General features: G+C 50.4%; 8 protein-coding genes across 8 annotated transcripts in view; 4 read left to right on the top strand and 4 right to left on the bottom strand.

Annotated features, from left to right (window-relative positions):
• Window positions 1-382, top strand: part of BDQ94DRAFT_185771 (uncharacterized protein) — a gene marked incomplete at its 3' end in the record, with an annotated part of 2875 nt that extends 2493 nt beyond the window's left edge. Inside the window, exons 3-4 of the mRNA XM_026774970.1 lie at window positions 70-273; window positions 329-382. Of these exons, the coding sequence (XP_026628780.1) occupies window positions 70-273; window positions 329-382 (258 nt within the window). The remainder of the gene's footprint in view (window positions 1-69; window positions 274-328) is intronic.
• A 1269-nt stretch (window positions 383-1651) lies between these two features.
• BDQ94DRAFT_185766 (transcription factor domain-containing protein) lies at window positions 1652-4637 on the bottom strand. The gene is made up of 3 exons (XM_026774969.1): window positions 4047-4637; window positions 3217-3929; window positions 1652-3158 (listed from the first exon to the last, which is right to left on the bottom strand). The coding sequence occupies exons 1-3, from the start codon at window positions 4581-4583 to the stop codon at window positions 1931-1933; spliced, it is 2478 nt and encodes an 825-aa protein (XP_026628779.1). The 5' UTR covers window positions 4584-4637; the 3' UTR covers window positions 1652-1930.
• A 422-nt stretch (window positions 4638-5059) lies between these two features.
• Window positions 5060-7568, bottom strand: BDQ94DRAFT_168093 (Zn(II)2Cys6 transcription factor; the record flags this gene model as incomplete). The annotated part of the gene is made up of 6 exons (XM_026770978.1): window positions 5060-5693; window positions 5772-6116; window positions 6176-6352; window positions 6422-6573; window positions 6687-7286; window positions 7392-7568. 6 exons carry the CDS (start codon window positions 7566-7568, stop codon window positions 5060-5062), a joined length of 2085 nt encoding a protein of 694 aa, XP_026628778.1.
• A 600-nt stretch (window positions 7569-8168) lies between these two features.
• Window positions 8169-11710, bottom strand: ugp1 (UTP glucose-1-phosphate uridylyltransferase). The gene is made up of 3 exons (XM_026765383.1): window positions 11440-11710; window positions 10942-11126; window positions 8169-10108 (listed from the first exon to the last, which is right to left on the bottom strand). The coding sequence occupies exons 2-3, from the start codon at window positions 11041-11043 to the stop codon at window positions 8645-8647; spliced, it is 1566 nt and encodes a 521-aa protein (XP_026628777.1). The 5' UTR covers window positions 11044-11126; window positions 11440-11710; the 3' UTR covers window positions 8169-8644.
• Window positions 11711-12148: 438 nt separating this feature from the next.
• BDQ94DRAFT_139182 (uncharacterized protein) lies at window positions 12149-12765 on the top strand. The gene has a single exon (XM_026765382.1). It carries the CDS (start codon window positions 12278-12280, stop codon window positions 12527-12529), a length of 252 nt encoding a protein of 83 aa, XP_026628776.1. The 5' UTR covers window positions 12149-12277; the 3' UTR covers window positions 12530-12765.
• Window positions 12766-13133: 368 nt separating this feature from the next.
• BDQ94DRAFT_139181 (uncharacterized protein) lies at window positions 13134-13400 on the top strand. The gene has a single exon (XM_026765381.1). The coding sequence runs from the start codon at window positions 13154-13156 to the stop codon at window positions 13385-13387; it is 234 nt and encodes a 77-aa protein (XP_026628775.1). The 5' UTR covers window positions 13134-13153; the 3' UTR covers window positions 13388-13400.
• Window positions 13401-14623: 1223 nt separating this feature from the next.
• BDQ94DRAFT_125139 (putative membrane bound C2 domain protein (vp115)) lies at window positions 14624-19827 on the bottom strand. The gene is made up of 7 exons (XM_026763847.1): window positions 19358-19827; window positions 19220-19282; window positions 18875-19130; window positions 16411-18816; window positions 16216-16356; window positions 16021-16163; window positions 14624-15967 (listed from the first exon to the last, which is right to left on the bottom strand). The coding sequence occupies exons 1-7, from the start codon at window positions 19568-19570 to the stop codon at window positions 14633-14635; spliced, it is 4557 nt and encodes a 1518-aa protein (XP_026628774.1). The 5' UTR covers window positions 19571-19827; the 3' UTR covers window positions 14624-14632.
• Window positions 19828-20753: 926 nt separating this feature from the next.
• On the top strand, window positions 20754-21170 carry BDQ94DRAFT_139177 (uncharacterized protein). The gene has a single exon (XM_026765380.1). It carries the CDS (start codon window positions 20802-20804, stop codon window positions 21120-21122), a length of 321 nt encoding a protein of 106 aa, XP_026628773.1. The 5' UTR covers window positions 20754-20801; the 3' UTR covers window positions 21123-21170.
• The last annotated feature ends 547 nt before the right edge of the window (window positions 21171-21717 follow it).

Raw genomic sequence — 21717 nt, 5'->3', positions numbered from 1 at the left:
ATGGATATAAATATCAAGGATTCAAATGGCTGGACTCCACTGTTCGTGGCAGCTAGATATGGCCATGAGGCAGTGGTAAAGCTTCTGCTTGAAACAAAGACGGACATACATATCAAGGATTCATGGGGCCGGACCCCATTGTCCTGGGCAGCTGAGAAAGGCCATGAGGCAGTGGTAAAGCTTCTACTTGAAACTAAAAAGATGGATATAAATACTAAGGATTCAGAGGGCCGGACCCCATTATCCTTGGCAGCTGAGTATGGCCATGAGACAGTAATAAAGCTCCTGCTTGAAATGAAAAAGGTGGATATAAATACTAAGGATCCAGTGGACTTTACCCCATTGTCCTTCGCAGCCAGATATGGCTATGAGGCTGTGGTAAAGCTTCTTCTTGGAGCAAAAGCAGATATAAATATCAAGGATTCAAGGGGCCGGACCCCATTGTCCTGGGCAGCTGAGTATGGTCATGAGGCAGTGGTAAAGCTTCTGCTTGAAACAAAGGCGGACATAAATATTAAGGATTCATGGGGCCGGACCCCATTGTCCTTGGCAGCTTGGAATGGCCATGAGGCAGTGGTAAATCTTTTCCAAAGCTGCTAATGCCTACTTTCCTACAGAAGTGGTTCTTCTTAGGATATTCTCTAGTATTATTTCAATTCTGTTTGTTTCATTGATCACATAGAAATTGGGTAGTTATACTACCGTCTTATTGTACCTTCAAGATCTAAATCATCACTTCGTCGCTACCTTGTAAACGCAATAAGGGGATTAGTAGTTGACTATATAGAAGTTTATAAGCTCTCCGTTCCTAAAACATACCTATAGACATTCTGGTGTTCCTTGAGCTGGTTTTTAAAACCTAAACAGACCAAGTACAGTATTTATAAACCTCTGTAGTATAATATGAGGATCATCTCTGAGATAATGACAATTTCCACACTATACTTTCCCTGGGATATTACATCTACTGCCATTATCTATATGAATATATCAACACCCTCTATAACTAACCTAGACCTCATATCTTACAATCTAAATATTCTTCCTCCCAGCACTAAACACAGTATAACTAGTGAATGACCCCCCTCTCCAATATATTCTCTAGCAGCTACGCTATACATAAACATAAATCAGATACCCATAAACCATCTTCCGGCATGTAATATTACCACCGCTACCACACGATCCAAACCCCAGTACTACTCAGTAAAGTAGTACTTATCCATGTAAATACAATCCTCCACTCATCAATAATTACCAAATCCACTGCACGCCTTCAGGTTATTACCTCGTTTTCATTCAGTCAGAAGGATACATGATTAGGTAACCGTGTCAGTTGCATAATCACATGCTAAAGATCATAGCTATACATAATAGAGTTTATTCTAGAACTCTCATCGGTATGATTCATGTATTCTAGAACTGTGTACCTTGGGACTACTATGCTACATGTAGTATAGTATATGGATTCATATGGTTTGTGGAAGTCAACACTTGGAACGCTCTGACTTCTCGCTCTTGGGTCTCAGCCAGTATTCCTTTGGGCATGTATTACTAATTACTGGGAGTGTTGGATCCTATTGTTGCTACTATGAATTGATCGCGCTTGAATGGTATTGTCAGCAGAATCATATATTTCATTATGATGATTATAATAATACATTATCAATTTGATCTACCTAATATAGATAACTAGTCATCAGTAATACATATGACTTTGCCAATTTTAAACATGCAAAAACCCTACCAATCATATCACATCACAATCATAAGACAGGACTCTTAAATATGAAAAGGGCACGACGACGACAAATAGATAGTATGGTATCCTAGAAACGCAGAACAAGGTAAGGACCGCGTTGGGGGGTATAAGTCCGAAGACGCCGTGCACAGGTCAAGATTCAAGATAAGAAAAAACATTCATTAATCATTAGTGATGCCGTTCAAACTCCATACTCTCGGCGCGGGATTTCGGGGTATTGTCAATATCTCGCAAATGATACGCATCGTCCTCAGTGGGTAGGTCTTTGCCGGAGGGGATGTCACTGATATCAATGCCTAGGCTTGGGGCAATCCGTCGTACAATACTGTTGCATTGGCGGAAGGCACGTCGGGCGGCGGGATACTTGTAGGCCATGTGGTGCAGCCAGCGCAGGGCCTTCTTGGTCTCTCGGGATGTAGCTTCGATGTCTGCGGAGACTTGGTGCATAGGGTCGTTGGGAGATCTGGTGGGCCAGCTGGATAGGTGGAGAAGGATGGCTGTTGTTGCTTGCATGATGTAATGAAGAATGCACCACCAGGGGGTCATGGTAGTCAACCATGTGATGTCCGGGGTTTCCGGGATACAGCAGAGAAGGGACCGAGCTGAGCGGACGCATGTCAAAGCCATGGCAGTGTTGAAGTGTATGCGACTGCTGGAGTTGCGACGCGAGCCTTGCCGCGCCGACGGCGGAACTGCTGGGTCGGGGGATGGGTCGCCCGGCGCCAGTCCAGTATGTGTGAGGCACGGACGGCAAAGCGTGAGACGGGAACTGTAGTAACTCATGGCTAAGGAGATGCGTTCTCGCATCCAGGGAGCGTTACGGTCACTGGGTAGATCCAACTGGTCACCACTGCCGGAGGTAAAACGATAGGCTTCAGGGACCTTGCTGAGCCACATGTCGAGATTGAAGCTGAATCTTCGGATCCGCTGCTCTACCTGGCTGGCCCGCTCTCGGAGGCCTTGGATACTGTAGACTTTGTTGATGATCGCCTGGGTAATGGTGGCTAAATCCACGATACAGTGGAAGTATAGCGATGGGCTGGGTTCGCAGGACGGAAGCCAGCTTACATCGGCGCGTGATTCCTCATCCGACTGCAGGAGAGTTAGCTTCAGACGGGTCATGCGCAGGGAGGAGTCTTGGAGAAGAGGAAGGACGTCGGGTCTACCGAACGCTTCCTCTTCGTACGGAATCGGCAGTGGTGTGGCGCTCAGGCTTTCGCCCACGCAAGAGACCCGGCCGGTGATCGCAGTGAGGAGATGTTCCAGGAGAAATATTGACCACCACAGCCGAATGCGAGCCTCTTTGGCAGGATACTGCGTACGATCGTCTACGAAGCGTAGGTTGATTCCCAGGGACACGGCCGATCGGAAGGCCATACTGGAGAACTTGAATGCCCTGCAGTAGAATAAGTTTAGCAAGCGATTAGAACAAGCTCTCCCGGAGCCAGACTCACCTGTTTATTTGACACTTGCTGACAAAATAAAGCGCTACCAGAAATTCGACCTGGATTTGCTGAAGATCCGCATGCTCAAAGATGACGTTCTCGCTGAGAGTCAATTTGCGCGCCCGGTTCAAGTACACCAGATCATTGTAATCGCCGGTGTCTGGTCGGCCACTCGTGGCTTGGGTATACCGACATCCAATTGCAAAGATCATGTTCAGGATGGCTAGCCAACGCTGTGGGGGCTGGGCTGGCTGGCTGAAGAACTGTCGATACTGGGACACAAAGGCCGTCTTGCGGACGACATTGAATGACGGATGGACCGAGTCCATAAACGCAGTGAAAAACCGATTGGCCAAATCCTTTGGGGGAAGTGCGTATGGATCAACAGAGTCCATCAATGGAATACCGATGTCATCCAAGTAATAGCTCATTGCCGCCATCGCTGTTTCCTGCTTCTGCGGCGGCGCCATTGTGTGCCCGCCAGCCACCCCGTCCTCCATATCGGTAGAATCTTCCTTCTTCCGATTTCGACCTTTAGCTTCATCTTCAAGTTTCTGCATCCAAGCGACTTCCGAATTCTTCCCAAAGAAGCCCGTAGCCACCGTTTTCTCGCTGCGGTTCAAGTCTTCCTCAACTAAGTCGAGTGCCTCCAGCGAACCGATGGACGAAATCGAAGAATCGGAGTCGCCGCCATCGTCGGTAGGAGATGATATATCGGTGCCCTTTCAGATCAGCCATTGCAGTTAGATATATGTATCTATTGCCTAATGGAATGATCCACGTCAAGATCAAGGGAGGCTTATAAATCAGCAGACCAAAAGCTAGACGCAGAGACTTACCCTAAGGACTTTTCGGATGCGTCTGGCCGCATTCTCATCGACTTCCTTCTCCAGCTCTTGTAATAGGCGCTCATATTGTTCAACCTTCTTGCCTAGGAGCCCAAGTTGTTTCTGATCGCGGACACGCTTTACATCCACGAAGAAGCAGCTGACATTGTGATCAATGCACTGTCGACACACTGGCTTGCTTCCATCACACTTGATCTTCCGCTGTCGACATGGCTCGCAGGCTCTCGCCGAGCGCCGGCGTTGCGACTGGCTACTGGCGCTGGTCGTGCGGGGAATGGCGACTTTGGCAGCTGAGCCCGAGAGCTCACGGGATGACGACGATGAGGATTGATAGGGGTAAGGACCCGGTCGGTCCATGAACTGGGGCAAGGAATAGGGACGAAAGGCCGCAGGGGGTATCCCCGGACTCATCGAACCCCAAGACCACTCGTTGATGCCCCTCACGGCAGGATTCTCGGCATCGATTTGGAGGGGAGTTCCGTCGGCAGTTGCGACGCCAAAGGGATAGGATCCAGACGCGTCTTCCATCGCGAATCGGGGACGAAGAAAATAATACGAGCCATTAAGGAGATGGAGAGGAACAGAAGTCGCAGAGAAATTGGTTCAGCAGCCACAAAATCAGGGCGAAGGTTGCAAGTCACCTGCTGTGACGTCATTGACGTGGAGCTTGTCCCCTTCAATTGCTGCACGATGAAGGCAAAAAATAAAGTTGGAACGACTGAGTAACAGACTTTCCACCGGACCAGAGTTAGGCGGGAAAGGGGAGTTCATGCGATAAGTCATCTCTCGTTAATGTAGTACAGGAAATTATTTGCTGGCAGCACAGCGTACGGCGCCCGAGCGTCTCTCTCCCGCGGAAATCATAGCTGGCCCACGGAAACCAAAAAAGAAAAAGCATATTCTGAAAACGTAAGATGTTGCATACGTACGCCTCGTAACTGCCATGTGAAAAGATACAAAATCATTCTCCAGAATAGAGCTCGGAACGTGAGCGGCGACTCTTGTCAACAGCGCGGCCGCTCCGGCGCAATTTCATCCTTGCCCAAGCTCAAGCTCTCGTATCGATCGAGCATGTCGAAAAGACTGAACTCCCCATCCCAGGCTCCGCGGTAGCGTTCATCCATCTCCAGCTTCTGTAATCCTGCGGCATACTCATCCCACCGGGATGCCGATGCCGATTCTTCGTCAAACATCGCTTTGAGATCATCCGAGACCGCATTTGATTCTCGCAGCCGCCTGCCTTGCCCCTTGGCATGAACCGCCTGCCGAAAAATATGGAAGAGAGACCGACCCAATGGCGATCGACTAGCAATATTGGAGAAAGAGCTGGCGAGCGCAAGAAAGTCGGGGTCCAGCACGTCGAATGTCCCGGACTCCAGCAACGTGAAGAGCGCCAGGTTTATCGCATACATGGCAAAATGATGAGCACGACTGATGCCGTATTCTCGTCGGTGGAGGACTGTCAGGGCAGCTATTGCGCGCGCTGCAGATTGTACAATGCCTACAGTATTGTACTTGGGTAGGGGGCTTAGTCCCGGTGGGCTCTCGGGTGTTTTAGGTGCCTCGGAGTCAGGCGTATCTCTGGTCCGCCCGGTCCTGAAGGTGAAGATATTGATCACTAACGTATGGTAGCGCATTCTGTACCTGTCAGCAACCTTGACTTATCTGTAGCTGCCACGAAACATCTAAATGTTCGCTGGAAAATGTAGTCCTCACCTCAGCAAGATGATGTACGGTGGTGGCCTATGATACGGATCGAAGATATCCGGCAGCTTACTATACCAGCCACGCAGTCTTTCATACAGGGTTTCCTGGATCTGACGTAGGTGCTCGGCAGAGGCAGCGTTGGCGTCAATTCCAAAGAGCCGCTGTGAGACGTCTCGTGCAATTTCACACAGGTTGCATGACTCGTTAAAGTAGTGGCTCAAGTAGGACGGCTGAGCAGAGCGATGGGAGGGGTAAGGGTACCACAAACTCGAATCTTCGGCGCTGTACCGATTGGGCCGTTCGAGGTTGACCTTGTCAATCAGGCTGGGCCGTAGGAAATCGGCATGCACAACCCTGTCGGAAGTACCGTCAGTGGTTTCATTTCTGGGAAATAGTTCGTCTGATTAGCTCACGTGTCAATATAGAACAAGCCCCAGGCCGTCCGCTTGATCGAAATATCCATATCATCAGAGATCTGTCCTGGATTCAGACTAAACTTCCTTGGGCCGATGAGACCTAGAGATTCGCCGGTCCAAATGGCTTGGTGGAGCATCCGATAGCCGAGATCGTCTTCACCGGATAATGCATACCTTTGAACCGTCGTCAGTGAAGATGCATACAACTAATTTGATTGCTCAACCGCAACACGACCAACTTACCGTTCATGTAACAACAGTGTGCCTTGCAGATTAGCCAGACTGAGCTTCATGGGTCCTTCCTCTCTCAAACGCTCCGCTTCAGCGAGAAAATCGGCCCCTTTGGTCATTATATCCCCGGGTTCGACATAGGCTTCAGAGTAGTCTGAGAAGTGCTGCGAACAGGCATTTAGCTGACATTTCAATAACCCTCCACTAAGAAGACCAGAATACACACCCGGTTGGATGACAGATGTGGAATTCATGAACAAGAGATTAGAAGACCTACGCAAGCGTTCGTGAGCAGAGCGTTCACAAGGAATGGACTGCAAAATTCCGAATTGGTGTTACCCTTCCGCATATGCTTGAGGAAGACGTCTCGGTCGAGAAAGGCATGAAAGGGATAATCCCAGGTGAAGTAGAGGGACACCAGATGGGAGACGAGGTCAGCATCGCCGGTTACGGTGGTCCAGGGCTCTGCGGGGACCCTGTGAGGGACTTCGTTGCATAAGTAATGGATATCCATAACCTTGGGACGAAATGACGGCCCAGCTCCTTCGACATCGATCACCCGTCTAACCTGCTGTAGCTGCCTTCCCGCCGCGTCACTCACCTTGCTGCATCCCTCAATCCGACCCAGAATATCGTCGATATACGTGCGAATCTCCTCGGCCGTGGCATCCTTCCGGATGAATTCCAGCAGTTTCAGAGCATGTGACTGATCTTCTGCACGCATCACCTTCAAGAGATCATTCAGCATATCTCGGTGATAGCTCAGCTCATCAGCCGTACGCTTTGCCGCTACTCTTCGACGCTGATCAAGCGTCTCATCGAATATGCACTGTCGGTTAAATGCCCGACAGTTGTCACATGGTGCCGTTCCAGAGCACTGACAGGGGATTAGATACGAAGGTCAGCAGCTATCGTTTTGCCACTTTCACCCCAGTTTGTTTCTTTGTCGTCCTCACGGAATTCAAAAGTAAGCAAGCCGTACCTTCCGCTTGGACTTCTTACAAGCCAAACAAGCCATGGACACGCGTTTCTTCGAGACATCCGGAGAGGTCCGAAAGCTATCTCCAGGGGGGCTATCACCCGAAGGAAATCTGTCCGCGTTAGTAGGCGACGGACCGGGCGCCAACTGACGGTGCTGTTGACTGCCGAATTCAGTCATGTTGCATGTTCACAAAGAGACGAATGCAGTGAAACGTCATCAAGTGGTTCCCCTGAGAGGTGTGTGTGGGGGAAGGGTGGGGATGATTAGATAGAAAGAGTCTGTATGGCTAAACACCCATGACACGGAGTGGCGAACCAATATTAGTTGAATGACAGGGGAGAAAAGGCCCGTTGAGCAGGCACATGTCCCTACCCCTTTATTCTGCAATTTATCTACCTTCCAATGACGTAGATTAAACGAACACCACCTACGTTAGAGGCGTCAGGAAACCATGTCCAAGCAGTGGTGGAATACGGGGCGAGGCCTTGGACGGCGGCCGGGACCGCAGCCATCATGGTAAGACGGCCATCAGAATGGAAAACTATGAACGTTACAGCCGCGAGGATCTCGACTCAAGCAAGCCAACCCAGTGGAAAACCAACATGTAGCTAGATTTCCGCCAAAGCAAGTTGCAGGGGAAACAGATGGCAAGCTCAGAAACAAGGCAGCGGAAGCCCATTCCGGCGGATGGAGAGAGCCATCTGCACGTGATATTCCACCACGCCTTGCAATCAATGTTTACTCCTACGACATATGCACATCTCAAACCATTTAAACTCCAAAGGTGAATAATATGAATTGGACATTACGTACGGTGATATCTCCTAGCTAAACGCTGGCCCCCACACTCTGCAGTTTTCTTCTTTTTTCCTCCTGAGAAACCCCTTTTTGACCCAGCATTCCGGCGTCCAGGAGAGAAAAGAGGGCACAGAATGCTTCCCAATTAAAGAACACTAAACGACCAGAATAAATGGCCTTGGCGAAGAAGGAAGGATGCCTAAAATAGTAGATTTTCTGCACCCCGAAGTAGATGCCGCCATGACACGAATGCGCCTCTGCCAGAGACAGAGTCATAATCTGACCCCATCCCAAGCAGCGGCATGAACCCAGAAGACAAGTGACTCCGCTCAAACAGAAATTCTATCAAGCCCACCTAGCCAATTCGTGACTCGGTATCATCCCAGATGAGACAAAGGGGCAACGACGACCTTTTCGGAAGTAGGAATTAAGCGGCCGCCCATGAATGCACCAATCTAGTGTTCCAGAATGCGCAGGGATCCCTGCACAACGCAGTTCTCAAGCACGGAACCCGGAGGGATGTCAATGGTGCTGCCTTCCGTGGCAACAATGATGACAGTGCCCTTGAGCTGCACGTTGCGGCCCAGGTTGACGGCACCGGTGATGGTGAGGTGGTCCAGCTCAACGATGCGAGGGATGCTGGGGATGTGTTTCTGGAAGTCAGAGACCTTCTTGAAGTCGGAACCGAGCTTGATGACGGGGACACCACCGAAGCGGTTGGGGTCCATGACAAGCTGGCCGTGCTCCAGGCGGTACAGGTCAGACTTGACCAGCATCAGGTCGGAGCAGGTCTTGACGGGCAGGAAGCGGCGACGAGGAACGTTGACACCATGTCCGTTCTTGAAGTGGCGAATGGCAGCACCAACGGCGGTCTCCAGCTGGTAGATGGCCTGGTCGGCCTCACCCTTCTTGTCAGCAGGGATGGACTTCTCGTTAGCGATGATCTCCATCTCCAGCTCGTTCTCCTCCACCACACGCTTGATGGCACGGAGGCTCATCCAGATGTTGTTGGTGTTGAAGTACTTGAACTTCTTGATGGACTTGAACTCGTTGACGTGCTCCTTGGGCACCTGAGCGATTTCAAGCAGACGGGCCTTGCCCTCGTAGTCAATGATGGTACCACCCTTGACGTCAGCCTTGGTCTTGTCGGTCAACTCCATGATGTACTCAGCCTGGGTGTCAACCATGTGCTGGAGAATGCGGAGATCGACGACAGCACCCAGGTTGTCGGCGTTGGACAGGAAGATGTACTCGACACCACGCTCCAGGAGCTTGTCCAGGGTACCAGAGTTGTACAGGGACTCGAAAACGTCACCGTGACCGGGAGGGTACCAGTCCTGCAGGGGGGCGTCGAAGGACTTGGGGGCGGGAAGAAGAGAGTCCTTGATGATACGGGGGTAACGGGACTGGTTGAAGGTGATGATGTCGACGTTGTGGCCCTGGTACTTCTTGATGATCGACTGGGTGTCCTGGTCGGTGTTGAAAGAGTTCATCAGGACGAAGGGCACGTTGACGTTGAAGGTGCGGTTGAGGTGCTCAATCTGGCGGACGGACAGATCCAAGAAGGACATGCCCTCACGGACCTCAATGACGGACTTGGGGCCGACACAGCCCATGGAGGTACCCAGACCACCGTTGAGCTTGACGACAGCCAGCTTGTTCAGGAACTCAACGGAGGCCTCGCTGCCCAGATCATTGTAGTTGACGACCTGAGAAGGCTGGGGAGGGGCGATGCGGTCCCAGTTGACCTCGTTGCCCTTGGCCTTGTCGTTGAGGAATCTGCGGAAGAGGGCGAAGAAGTTGTCCATCTCAGCCTCGAAGCGCTTGCGCTCGGCGGCATCGGGAACGGTCTCGGCGAGGGCGTTCAGGGCATTGCGCATCTGAGAGGCAGCCACGCTAGTAGAGGCATTCTCGAAGGCCTGTTTCATGAAAATGGAGGTTAGAAGATATGATAACATAATAATTGCAGTTGCAGTGTCCTGTAGCCGCTGTATCCACGATGACCTCGGAAGGCGAATTCCTTTTCTCACCCACGTATATATCGAAGGAAATGCATCTTGCCAAATCAGGAACTGGGAGACGACTCCCAGGAGATAACGTGGATACACAACCATGCCCAAGCCAGGAGGAACAAAGACAAATTGACAACCCCATGACACAACTTGATGGAGAAGAATTCGCATAGAGTATGAGTACATAAAAAGCACGCCTGCAATCACTGGGACGAAGACACGCGGGGGATCAAACATCACGGCAGAAATGCTGAGAAGTCGACCATAGAACAAGAACATTGAGAAATACACCAAGGAGGTAGGTGGGGTAACGAGAGACATGCATTTATGGAACTTTGGCTCAGTGCCATCCTGCAAACCTATTGATATGCAGACATAGAGAATGACAAGCACCATGCATATGGTGCCAGCCAGACTATGTATGTCGGCGGCATAAGGTAGCAGATAATGACTCCCCAAAGCGACAGCCAGTCCAACGACAATATAAGGATAATATTCGTCCATGTTTGTGATAGTAGTCGCTATGTGCGGGAACGAGTGGCAGAGAGATGCAGAAGCGAAGAGCGCGAAAGCTCAGCTGATCCTCTAAGTCTGATCTGCCCAGGGCAATCGCACTCCTCTTCATGCCATCCTCAAAGCTGCTCCTGGCAGGCTTGAAGCCGTTCGTAGAAGGCGCGAGCGACAGGTTGGACCACGGGCAACGGTGCAACGAGGAAAGATCACACAGCGACAAGACTTACCATGTGAGACTGGGACTTTCCGTGGTGCTTGCCGAAGGAGGCAGCACTCGCGGAGTCGCTCGCGGGAGCTCTGAGGTGACTGGGCAAAGCCTTGGAAGCCATTGTATGAAGGAGATGTGGGTGTGGGAGGAAAGGTGTAAGGATGTAAACACGGGATTTGAGAGCGGGTAGCTAGTTACTGCTCACTTGAGACGGGAAGAAAAGTTAGTGAGATGTCAGAGAGCTTGAAAGAAGGGGAGCAGCTCGGGAAGTTCAGTGGAGAAGAAATAGGGGGTTGGTGGGAGAATGGAATTGGCCAGCAGGACAATTCTAAACACTGGCTGGGGGAGAGGGAGCGAGCTCGGAATGAGGGGTACGTGTGTATGCCAATTGCCACGTCCAAGCGAGTGACGATCGTTTCGGTCATGGGCAACGCTCTGGCGACAGGCCCATTGGTGCGACAACGGAGGGCAAACAATGGATCAGAGGGTAAGAAGAAGAAGAAGAAGATACACATACCAGACTAGATGGGAGCAGCAGCAAGATGAAGCGTGGTAGAGAGAAGGTGATGGAGGGGAAGATAGAGGAGGGGAGGGAAGGAAGGAAGAAGCAATTGAGGATAGATACAGGGAGTTTGGATGAAGAATGGTGGAAGGAAAGGGAAGAAAAAGAGAAGCCAGAGAGGAAGCCAGCAAGATGATAAGCAACGCGACGGGGGTCCCTCCCAAGGTATATTTAATTAATTACAACTACTACTCGATACTATTATTATTTTATTTTTATCTTAAATTATTCTAGACTTGGAGGGGGGGAAAAGATGGATGAGGGAAAGATTGGACACCTAAATCATAATGATAAATAATAATACGATGACGTTTGAAATCCATCCCATCTGCCTTCTTGGGAAAAGTAAAACAGAAAAAGAAAGTGGGGGGGCAAGCATCAACCCAGCAGGGGCTGCGTCAGGTACCGTTTGATACAGCGTCATAACCACGAACTTCTGGTATCAAGCGGGGCCACCGAGGGGAGAAATTACCGTACAAGACAGAAAGTCGGGACGGTGGGTGGGCAGCCCAACATTCCCACCCACAATTCCTTGGTAGGCCAGCCAGTAAGTTATTCTTAGCAGCTCTTTTTGGCCCGGAATCCGCCGTCTGGCCAGCAAGTGAAATGAATTACTTGATATCTGAGACCTTCGATCCTCTCCCTTTTTCGATAACCGGGCGTGAATCAGATCCCAAACCATGGTCATCTTCACACACACACAAATAATAATATGATCATTAATTCTTTTTCTTCCTTCTTCTTCTTTCTTCTGTATACTCAACTACATACATACATTACTGTCATATAAAATATGAAGAGGGGTAAAACTGCATTGACTACCTGCATAGCAACATGCCAAACCCGGGCCGATCGCAACGCAGCTCATCATCTGACAGTTGTTGGAATATCTCCCTTCCCTTCTAGACCACCCCCGTCAGTGCCCCCTTTTTCAGGGTTCAATAAATACTATTCAAAGCTGCCCCACAGTCCTCGTCACCGTAGTTGCTTGCCCCTCTTATGTTGGAGATTAACAAGCACACCTCCTGAAACAATAGCAGAATAGTTATCATATTTTTTACGCAGAGAAAGGCAGAAATCACAGATAGATAGAATACCTTGTAGGTTATTATTATTATTATTATAGTAGGTATGAAACTATCGGAAAACGTCCTGCCAAGTGTCCCTCTCTATCTCTCTCTGCCTTAGGATAATACACATCACAATCCCTCCTGCAAAAGCAGTCATGCCTAGCTACTACAAAGTATAACGTTCATTCAGACAGCAATAGAGAAATCCAATCCATGGAATGTCCATTGATCCACCCAACGAACCGCTGTCATTATTATTATCTACTACTTACTAGTAAGTTATGCCATCATGCAGCTATTCGTGTCATTCTTGCCACCCAATTTACCACCTACATATACCAAGTAGCTACTACCACCACCACTACTACTACTACTACCTACCAAAATGAGAACCGAAGTGAAACTAACTGAGAAACTTGACTTACCTTAGGCACATAGATAGTTACCCAATAAGTCTCATTTCATTTCTAATTATAATTCAGCTTTTACCCCCCCCTCCTCCTTTCTACCTTCTACCACTCTACCAACCTACTTTCCCCCTAATAACCCAGCTATCCAACTAACTAATAGAAGATATATCCCAAGTATAACAACCAGTCATGAACCCCCTTAATCACATTCCCAAAACTCAAGTCCCAGTATCTAATAGTGACTACTACTTAGTATACCATACTAAGTGGAGTATTCTCCGGACTACGCATCCCCGAAAGATGACTCGCGCCACGAAAGCTCAGACCATCCACACTAAAAACCAAGCTTGCATGTATGTATGTCTGGTTTCCTTGATGCAGTTGCGTACTAGCCTAGCAGTAGCTACCTATCTAGCAGAATAGCTCTGCAAGAGCATTTCCACTACTACTACTACCTTACCCTTCCGTCCCTCGAAGTCTCTAGCTCTACAGGAATTGAATCCACCGTATACATGTACATGTATGTATGTATGTATGTATGTCAGTCCAACCGAACCCAACACAGCACAATACCTATTACAACCAACACTACTCGGAATGATGAACTCATGTAGTAGTAAATAGTAAAAGCAAGATAGTATGAACACCTGGCAAACCCACAATCATTCCTACTCCTCCGAAGATGAACTAGAAGGGAGGTAAAAAAAAAAAATCTCGGCAAAGATCCGCCGCCACCTTTCGGAAAGGCCCGTAGGTAGTAAGGCCGAGACAACTACAAGACAGGAGGATATTTTAGTTTCTCTATCTATCTAGTGACTTGGCCAGATCGTAATCGAAGCGACTAGAAACATGCTAGCTAGACTAAATCCACTGACTAGCTAGCTAGCTAGCTGGCTGGGTATACACCAAGTTATCTATCTAGAATTCTAGATACATAGCAAGTTACTTTTATTAGTCGCCCTCAAGTAGGTTTTAGTTCCGAGGTGAGGTGGGATGGATGATGGAGTGGGGAGGGTGCCAGTTCACTCACCTCACTTCACTCAGGAGGGTAGGACTGACTGACTGAGGGGGGAAGGGCATAGTTGGGTTGAGGTCGAGACCCATCATATGTCTTACATCTTCAGCCCCTCCAATGATGCGAAGAGGCTCAAGCACCTGCTCTCCCCTCTTCCCTCTCTTCTGCTCGTGTCTGGAGTGTCGGTCAGGTTATTCCGTTGACTACAGGGGGGGGTATCGATAGCCGATCCAGCCACGATGCAACGGATACGATGGGCTCCTCTTGACTGGGCGGTGAATCGGGATAAAGTCTAAAGTCACACTACGACAGGACACAAGCCAAGGAACGCCCCTCAGGGTAATCTCGGGTCGATAATTATCTACATAGACTAGATACCCTACACTCAACTAAAACTATCGTAGCAAGAATTTTCCGATTGTCAGCCGCCCAATTCGGCGGTATCCAAGCAACACTACGCTAACTCGAACAAACCCCATGGATATCACATCTCATCTCGTCACGTTAAGCACAATCAAAAGAAAGAAAAAAAAGACAAGGTTGGAGGATCTTCAGGGGGAAACGACAATACAAATAACGAATTATTGTCAAAAAGTGGAAATAAAAATATACAGTGAAGTCGTCAATGGCATATAGTGGCGGATCAATCTGAATTAAGCTCCGCTGACACTCCGCTTGCTGAGGAAGCTGCGGCGGCCAGTCTTCTTAGAGTCTGGGCTGTCCATCACCTCGGAGGCTCCATCATTGTTGGAGTTAGCCGTGCCCGGGCGAAGGTTGGACTCAGACATTGCAAAACTGCTGCGCAGGGTAACAGTGCCAGTGCCAATCTTGACCTGCTTGTCTTGACCGGCCACAGAGCCCTGGTCATCCACGAAGAAGAGCGCCTCGCCCAGCTGCCCGTCCGAGCCAAAGGTGGAATGGTCAACCACCCGCACTTGGTATTGGGCATCGGCCGTGGTGTTGTGCACGCGGCACGTTTCATGTGACGGGTCATAGTAAACAGGACCTCCGCCGGACTTGATAGCCTTACTCTTCAGAACCTCCTTGGCGCCCTTGGGACCAACGGCCTTAATGAAGACTCGCACGTTGGCGTTGGGAGGGTATCCAGAGGCCGAAACGACCGAGATGGTGGCCGTTCCCGTCTCGCCCTTACCAGCAACTCCAAGTCGATCGCCGTAGTGAGACACAACGCTGCGGCTGCGGGAGTGCTGCAAGTTGTTGGTGGTCGCCGAGGCGGGTGGCGTCTCTCCTTCGACCAAAATGGCCGCAGGAGCGAGGGGAGCAGGGGTCTCCTCCTCGGCCTCGTGCACGCTGGACCCATCGTCTCCGCGGAACCGTCCCATGATGCCATTCTTCAAGAAAGAGGACCCTTCGTGCTTGAGGAAAGATGCACCCTTGATCACGTTGCCACCAACGAAGCCGACTCCCTTGACGGGGGCACCGACAATCTTGCCGGGAGCGGCGAAAGTACCAGCGAACGTAGACGATCCTTGACGTGACCGGACCACGTAGGAGGGCTTGAAGAGCAGCTTCAGGCGAATCGCACCCGACTTTCCGTCAAGCGGGAGACTAATCTCCTTCGACTCGAACGGTGTCAGCGAGGTAATGTCGACGTGCGTACCACCCAAGTAGTCTGCCTTGTCACCGAAGTCCCAGTCATACACATCAATCCGGCAAGTGCTGTTAATCCGAGATTTGATATCGGTCTCAACCATTTCGTTCCACGCCGGATGCAGCGTCTTCTTCTGCACCTTGGTCTTGAAGACTTCCTTGTCGTTGAGGCGGAACTTGCAGTACGGATCACTGAAGCCGTTCCGATCAGCGGACGGCAGATCGGCAGCATCCAAAAAGTGCACCACCAAGGTTCCCATGTTGTTGATACTCTCAGTCGGGTCGAGCTTCATGGTGACAGGAATATACCGGGCACTAACGGTAACCTTGCTCACTTCTCCCTGAGCGGAGCGGAGGGTAAGGTCCGTGGGAGTATACTGCTTCCTGTTAGCGGAATGGCAGTCAGTCAGGAGGGAAGAGGGGCTTTTACCAAGATGCGCTGCAGAGTGGTAAGAGTATCTCCCGTCAGCTTAGCAACCGTGTGGTCATCGCTCTCATCCTTGGTGTTGTTCTTGTCGATGATCCGGAGAGTGATCTTGGAGAATTCAAGTTCACGAACAAAGGCATCGCCAACTACAATGCCTCGTCAGCTGAGTATCAACAATAGTCTGGAACAGTTACGTACCGTCGTCAATCTTTGCCGTCTTGGTGCGGACCTTGGGCGAAGAGTAGGCAGGGAACATGTAATCATCCATGAGCACTTCCACCTGAACGTTGGGGCGAGAAAGCTGGACTTCATGCACGTTGAACACGATGAAACCAGATTCTGTGATGAGGTCAGTTAGAGAACAGAGTTGAAAGGACATCGAAGCAAACGCACCGTATTTGGTAAGATCCTCCGCAGAGATGTAGGTCTTGGGCACTTCCTTGATCGATTTGACCGACATTGTTTCCGAGTCCTTCGCAGTTTGCGGCCGAGTTCCGTTCGTGTCCAGGCTTGCGCGACTGCTTTGAGCCTCGGGAGTAACACCATTCGTAGAAGTTCCATTAAGAGCAGTGGTTGCCTTGGAGTCCACGCTGGCAGTCTTGGAGTGGCCGCCCACACGCTTGGAATCGGTGCTCTTCCGTGACAAGTCGGCCGCATCACCATTGAGATTCTCTTCCTCCTTCTCCTCATCCTCGGGGTTGACCACGGGAATGGCAGGATAGAATGCAACGGTGTAGTTCAAAGTACCCTTCTGAGAGCGGCCACTACGCAGGGGACTGGAAATGAGCTGCCTTTCATCATCAACCTCGTATCCGCCTTCCTCGTTCTCTCGGACGTAGTCGGAAACACGAAGGTCAACAGAACCCAGCGTACGGTCATCATTGATAGTTTCCTCATCCATGACCTCCAGAGTAACCTTCTCGTGGGGGCTGTGGACGGGAACGTAGACCACCTCGTCCCATTCGGGGTTAAGGTTATTCCTGAAAGTGACAGTCCGTGCTTTCTGGTAACCAGAGAGCAGCACCCTTGCGTACGGATCAGACGCGCCGAAGGCTTCCAAGTTACGGAGATCACTTGCACTCTTGAAGTGGAAACGCATAACACCAATGGGATCAACATAGCCGGAGCCTCCAGCAATTCCAGCCAGTGCAACAGGCTTCCAGTCCAAAAGGAGCTTGGCGCGGCCGGACTTAGCACCGTTGAGATGGAACCATTGCTGGCCCTTCTCCATCATCTTAAGCATGTCGTTCATCTTGATCTGATAGGTACCAATCACCGGGTCCCTGCCGAGGTCTCGATCATCCTTGATGACAAGACCGAGACGGGCACTCTTCCTGTCAGTGACCAGGAATTCCTTGGAGGCATTCTGGAAGATAGGGTTGTTCGTGCGCTTCAGCTTCTTCGTGATGTGGATTTCCTTGCCGTTCAACAGGAGGACACCGTAAGGGTTGAGCTGGCCAACCATACTCTTCGATGCGTCCAAGTCCTTAGCCTGCTCCACGGTGAAACGAGCGATACCGGTGTTCACTTCCGGAGGCGGTTGAGTCTGACCATTCTCAAGCTGGGTTCCCTCCAAGACAGGGAAGAACCGGATATCCGCATGAATCGCACCGCGAGATCTTCCGCTTGCCATGACTTCCAGGTAGATACCCTCGTGTTCCGGCTGCTGTTCGAGCCTCTCCAGAGGGAAGGTAGCAGCTCCCAATTCCTTGTCCTTGCGGAACTCGTTCCAATCATACGGGGTAATGGTCAAAGACTCGGCAAAAGACGTAATGATAACATAGATCGTTTCGTTCCACCTAGGGCTATCGGTATCGTTGATCGTCTTGGTGCGACCCAGTTCAACCCGATTGTTCAAAGAAACAACGGCATACGGATCAGGGGTACCGGCAAACGCGTCAGGGTTCTTGAGCTGGCGAGCACCATGCAGAGTGACAGCAACAACACCAATGGCTTGATCCATCGCGTTGCCAGCCAGCATCTTGGCGATCTCAACCGGGAAGACATTCGGAGCGTACATCATGGGGCGCAGATTGCTGTGGATCTGATCCTTGATGAAAGTCTCCAGACCAGGAATGAAGTTGATATCAAAACCGAGGGTATCACCACCAAGCGGTTTGCAGACATAGTCGATCTCGGGGGGTTCCATGAAGCACACATCCACTCGCTCGATGTGAGGGAACGGGATTTGCAGCTTAACCTTAACGCGCATCAAACCGGTGCAAGCCATGTCTTCGACGATCACATCGAGACCCTTGCTGACGAGACCTTTACCCAGTCTGACTTCCAGAACGACCTTGGGGTTAATCTTGTTCTTCAGCTGGCGGGCAGTCAAATCCATAGTGTCGTTGGGCGTGAAACTGAACTTCCAATCCATGATGACGGTGTCAACCTCGGTCTTGGGGTATGTCTTGACATGCTCCAAGCGCGGCGGCTTGGAACCGAGCACGAAAGTCTTCAGGCGCAGGTTGTCGATCATTGCTGGGGTGGAGGTACTCAGGACCTGGTCGACCGAGTTGATAATCGTATCACAAAGGACGGGGGCGTAGATGGGCCAGAACTTGACCAAAAAGCTGTTGATCCATTCCAGACTCTCGGTATCAGTTTCCAGGCGCTGCTTGGCCATTTCACGGTTCACATCGTCTCGGAAGTTGCGGCGGACCCGGCGAATGGACGTCCGGTAGTAGGTACTACAGGCGGCCATGACAATGAAGATCCAGGCCAGTCCTCCGCCTAGAACTGCGATGACCCATGACGAGAGACAGGCAAACACGATAACACCAGCGTTGTGGTACCAATCTAAGCAGCCAAGGTCAGTTTCCCCTCGAGCGGCAAAAGAGCTGCCGGATCTCCTCACCTCCGAAAAACTTATCATCCAGTCTTCCCTCCAGGAATGTCTGGTGATCCAACAGCGTGCCTTCTTCCTTTTCTTCCTGCGTTGGCTGGTGTTCAAACTGCGGGGCCCAACCGGTCCGGTCGCGCGCCCAGCGCATGTCTTCTTCGACCTGAGGTTCACCATTTGGAGCAGCCGAGGCTTCGTCGGCTTTTTCCTGCAGGAGGTCGGTGGCGGATCGCGGAGGGGGTAGATCGTACTGATCAGGGGTGCCGTCGTCCTAGAGTCGACCAAAAAAAAAGCTTAGCGATAGTTCTCTAGTGTAAAAAGCAGAGCATCCAAAGGCAGTAATTGGGGTGTGAAGCTTACCTTGTCGGTCACGACAGCCACACCCTTCGGTTTATGCTCATGATGAAAGCCCGGGGGGAGACGCTATATACCAGGAAAGCTCCGTCAGCTCACAGATGCACACGCGACACACGCCGTCAATCTCGGGGAAGAACCTACGGCTCTTGCTGCGGCAGCTTTGTCGTCCGGGGATGCATCGGGATCGAATTGATAGGCCGGAACGCCAGCCTTTCGGGTTTCCTCGACCAGAGCTTTTTCGACAGCTTCAGCTTGGAGGTTGGACTGGGGGTCCTGGGAAGCCTGCTGGGCGACCTCAATGGCGCCCTGCTGCTTCAATTCGGCCTTCCTGCCCTCTACGTCTTGCGACGCCATGGCTCTGAGGGGGGTGAGGGAGAGGGTGCGAGCCTCGGGTGAAAATTCACCTACTACAAATCCCCAACCGGTACAACCTGGATGATCCGGTCAATGGAACCTGCTTGTCCCCTATTCGTATGGTGGGTTGTGGTAGGTGAGGGGGAAAATAGCCAGGGGGAGGGGGGAGGGGAGGGGGGAAGTTCGAGAAATAAGAATGTGAGACAAACAAAAGTACTACAAAGGACAGACAGGGAGAGAAGAAAAAAAAGTGGATAAGGATAGAGAGGACTCGAGGGACCACGCCGAAGGAAGTGGATAGATTGTTGGCGCTTAGTGTTTGGATGGTTGCCTTGCCGTGGGACGGTGGAAGGCCTCCGCAGCGGGGAGGGTGGCTCAGGCACGGCAGCTCCGGGAAAGCTATGGATGGATGGGAGAAATGTCGGGGATGGTCGGGGGATGGAAAGGTAGGATGGGATAGGAGTAACTGAATGGGAAAGGAGTGTGGATTGGGAAGGGAAGCGGGATTACAAGCTTTACTTACCTGAAGGTTTAAAGCCGGATGATGGTTGGTGATGAGGGGAGGGAAATAATAGGGAAAGGGAGGGGGGAAAAGGAAAGATGCGACGTAGTGATGAGGAGGAAATGGGGGGGGAAAGAGAAGGGAAGGGGATACCGAGGACACAAACGAGAAGATGATCGATCGGGAAGAAGAGAGTGGATTGAGTTTCGCAAAAGTCACAGCAACTTTCTAGCCACTTGCGTCAGGGAAAAAGGAAAAGAATCGTGGCTGGTGAAGGCCACTTTGCTATTCTTGGTCGATCCAGACAAATTTAGACTCTTTCAACAATTGCGATTGCCCGGTGGATATATCATATCATATCATTATCACATCGTCTACTGTAGGGACTCGAAACGGTGACGGCTGCACGACCTAATGTCGGTACCACTCGGGATGCGAAACCTGGATTTATGGTGACACTTTTCATTTAATAATAAAAGTAATAATATCTGTGCGGCAGATGTGGCCATGACATCAAGAGCACCAAAAAAAGTAAAAGAGGAGTAAAAAAAAAAAAGAAGAGAGATCTTCGAGAAGGGAACGGCGCCGATCCCATCCAAGGCGACCAATTCTCGTGGAGGCAGCATCTGCATTCCTGTGAGCCCTTCTCCCCACATCCCCCCCTTCCAGATTCCCGGTACGCCGTCTCTCTCTCCTCCCTAACGATCAGGAGATCTCACACTATCTACGATGTACCACAGATTAAAAGTGGTCTGTTCCATTATTTCACACGAATCAATTGCAAAAGAAATAACCAAAGGAATTCTTCGGTTTTACCCAGCAAGTATCTACACGGACAACAAGGGTATCTGCGCCAGAGTGCACGATCCGAAACGCCATCTACCATGGATATCCTGTCAAGCAGCGGACCATCCCCGGCGCGATCGACTAGTGGGCGCCGGTCTGCGATCTATTGGCATTATGGATGTTGCCCTGCACCGCCACCGATTGGGATTTTCTCCTTCCCCCCTTCCTCTGTTCCGCCACAATTGCGGGTTCCTCTGCCTCTGATTTCCGAACTTCTCCTCCCCCTTCTCTCTCTCTCGCAGTTTCTTTCGGGCTTTGGTTTGGCTTCTTCGCTAGCCATCCTAGACCCGGAAATCTAACCCTCCCAGGGTTTAGTGTTGACCAGCTCATATCGACTACAGTCCAATTCCACGAGTCATGCTCGTTCTGATTTGTCAATTCTGGCCTGAGAATATTAACTGCAACTTTGGTTGGTAGCCCTAAGGTCCATATCACCCATACTACACCCCCTTTGGTAACTAGTAGATAGTATGGAAATCTAATAACCAATATCCAAAGAACGAGAATAGTACTAGTAGTAAAAGGACTAGGATTAAATCCTTCCAAGTTTACACTGCATGCGTAACCCCTTCCTAGTCAAGTATAACCTCCTTTATCATCATCATCGTTATCCCATGCAGTCAAAGTGGCAAGGTGTTGTTACACGTGGCATGCAGTGAACTGTCCATCCACCCATCCTTCCAAGGCTGCAACAATAATAAATCTGCAAGTATACACCATAATGCAGGCTACAGCAACTTCACAATTCATTCACACTTATTTTATTCTATTTTAGTTTTACTATTACAGTAAGCTAAAA

This window comes from Aspergillus welwitschiae (genome assembly GCF_003344945.1).
Source record: "Aspergillus welwitschiae strain CBS 139.54b unplaced genomic scaffold BDQ94scaffold_8, whole genome shotgun sequence".
NCBI lineage: Eukaryota > Fungi > Ascomycota > Eurotiomycetes > Eurotiales > Aspergillaceae > Aspergillus > Aspergillus welwitschiae.
This window is presented reverse-complemented; position numbering and strand designations above follow the sequence as displayed.

Excerpts from the sequence above, each read along its gene's own strand:
- BDQ94DRAFT_185766 (XM_026774969.1), bottom strand. The coding sequence starts at position 4,583 with ATGGAAGACGCGTCTGGATCCTATCCCTTTGGCGTCGCAACTGCCGAC. Across the intron at positions 3,930-4,046 it reads GCATCCGAAAAGTCCTTAGG|GGCACCGATATATCATCTCC; the intron begins GTAAGTCTCTGC and ends CTGATCTGAAAG. Across the intron at positions 3,159-3,216 it reads AGCAAGTGTCAAATAAACAG|GGCATTCAAGTTCTCCAGTA; the intron begins GTGAGTCTGGCT and ends ATTCTACTGCAG.
- ugp1 (XM_026765383.1), bottom strand. The coding sequence starts at position 11,043 with ATGGCTTCCAAGGCTTTGCCCAGTCACCTCAGAGCTCCCGCGAGCGAC. Across the intron at positions 10,109-10,941 it reads GAAAGTCCCAGTCTCACATG|GCCTTCGAGAATGCCTCTAC; the intron begins GTAAGTCTTGTC and ends TTCATGAAACAG.
- BDQ94DRAFT_125139 (XM_026763847.1), bottom strand. The coding sequence starts at position 19,570 with ATGGCGTCGCAAGACGTAGAGGGCAGGAAGGCCGAATTGAAGCAGCAG. Across the intron at positions 19,283-19,357 it reads AAGCTGCCGCAGCAAGAGCC|CGTCTCCCCCCGGGCTTTCA; the intron begins GTAGGTTCTTCC and ends CCTGGTATATAG. Across the intron at positions 19,131-19,219 it reads TGGCTGTCGTGACCGACAAG|GACGACGGCACCCCTGATCA; the intron begins GTAAGCTTCACA and ends GGTCGACTCTAG.
- BDQ94DRAFT_139182 (XM_026765382.1), top strand. The coding sequence starts at position 12,278 with ATGAAGAGGGGTAAAACTGCATTGACTACCTGCATAGCAACATGCCAA.
- BDQ94DRAFT_139181 (XM_026765381.1), top strand. The coding sequence starts at position 13,154 with ATGAACCCCCTTAATCACATTCCCAAAACTCAAGTCCCAGTATCTAAT.
- BDQ94DRAFT_139177 (XM_026765380.1), top strand. The coding sequence starts at position 20,802 with ATGTACCACAGATTAAAAGTGGTCTGTTCCATTATTTCACACGAATCA.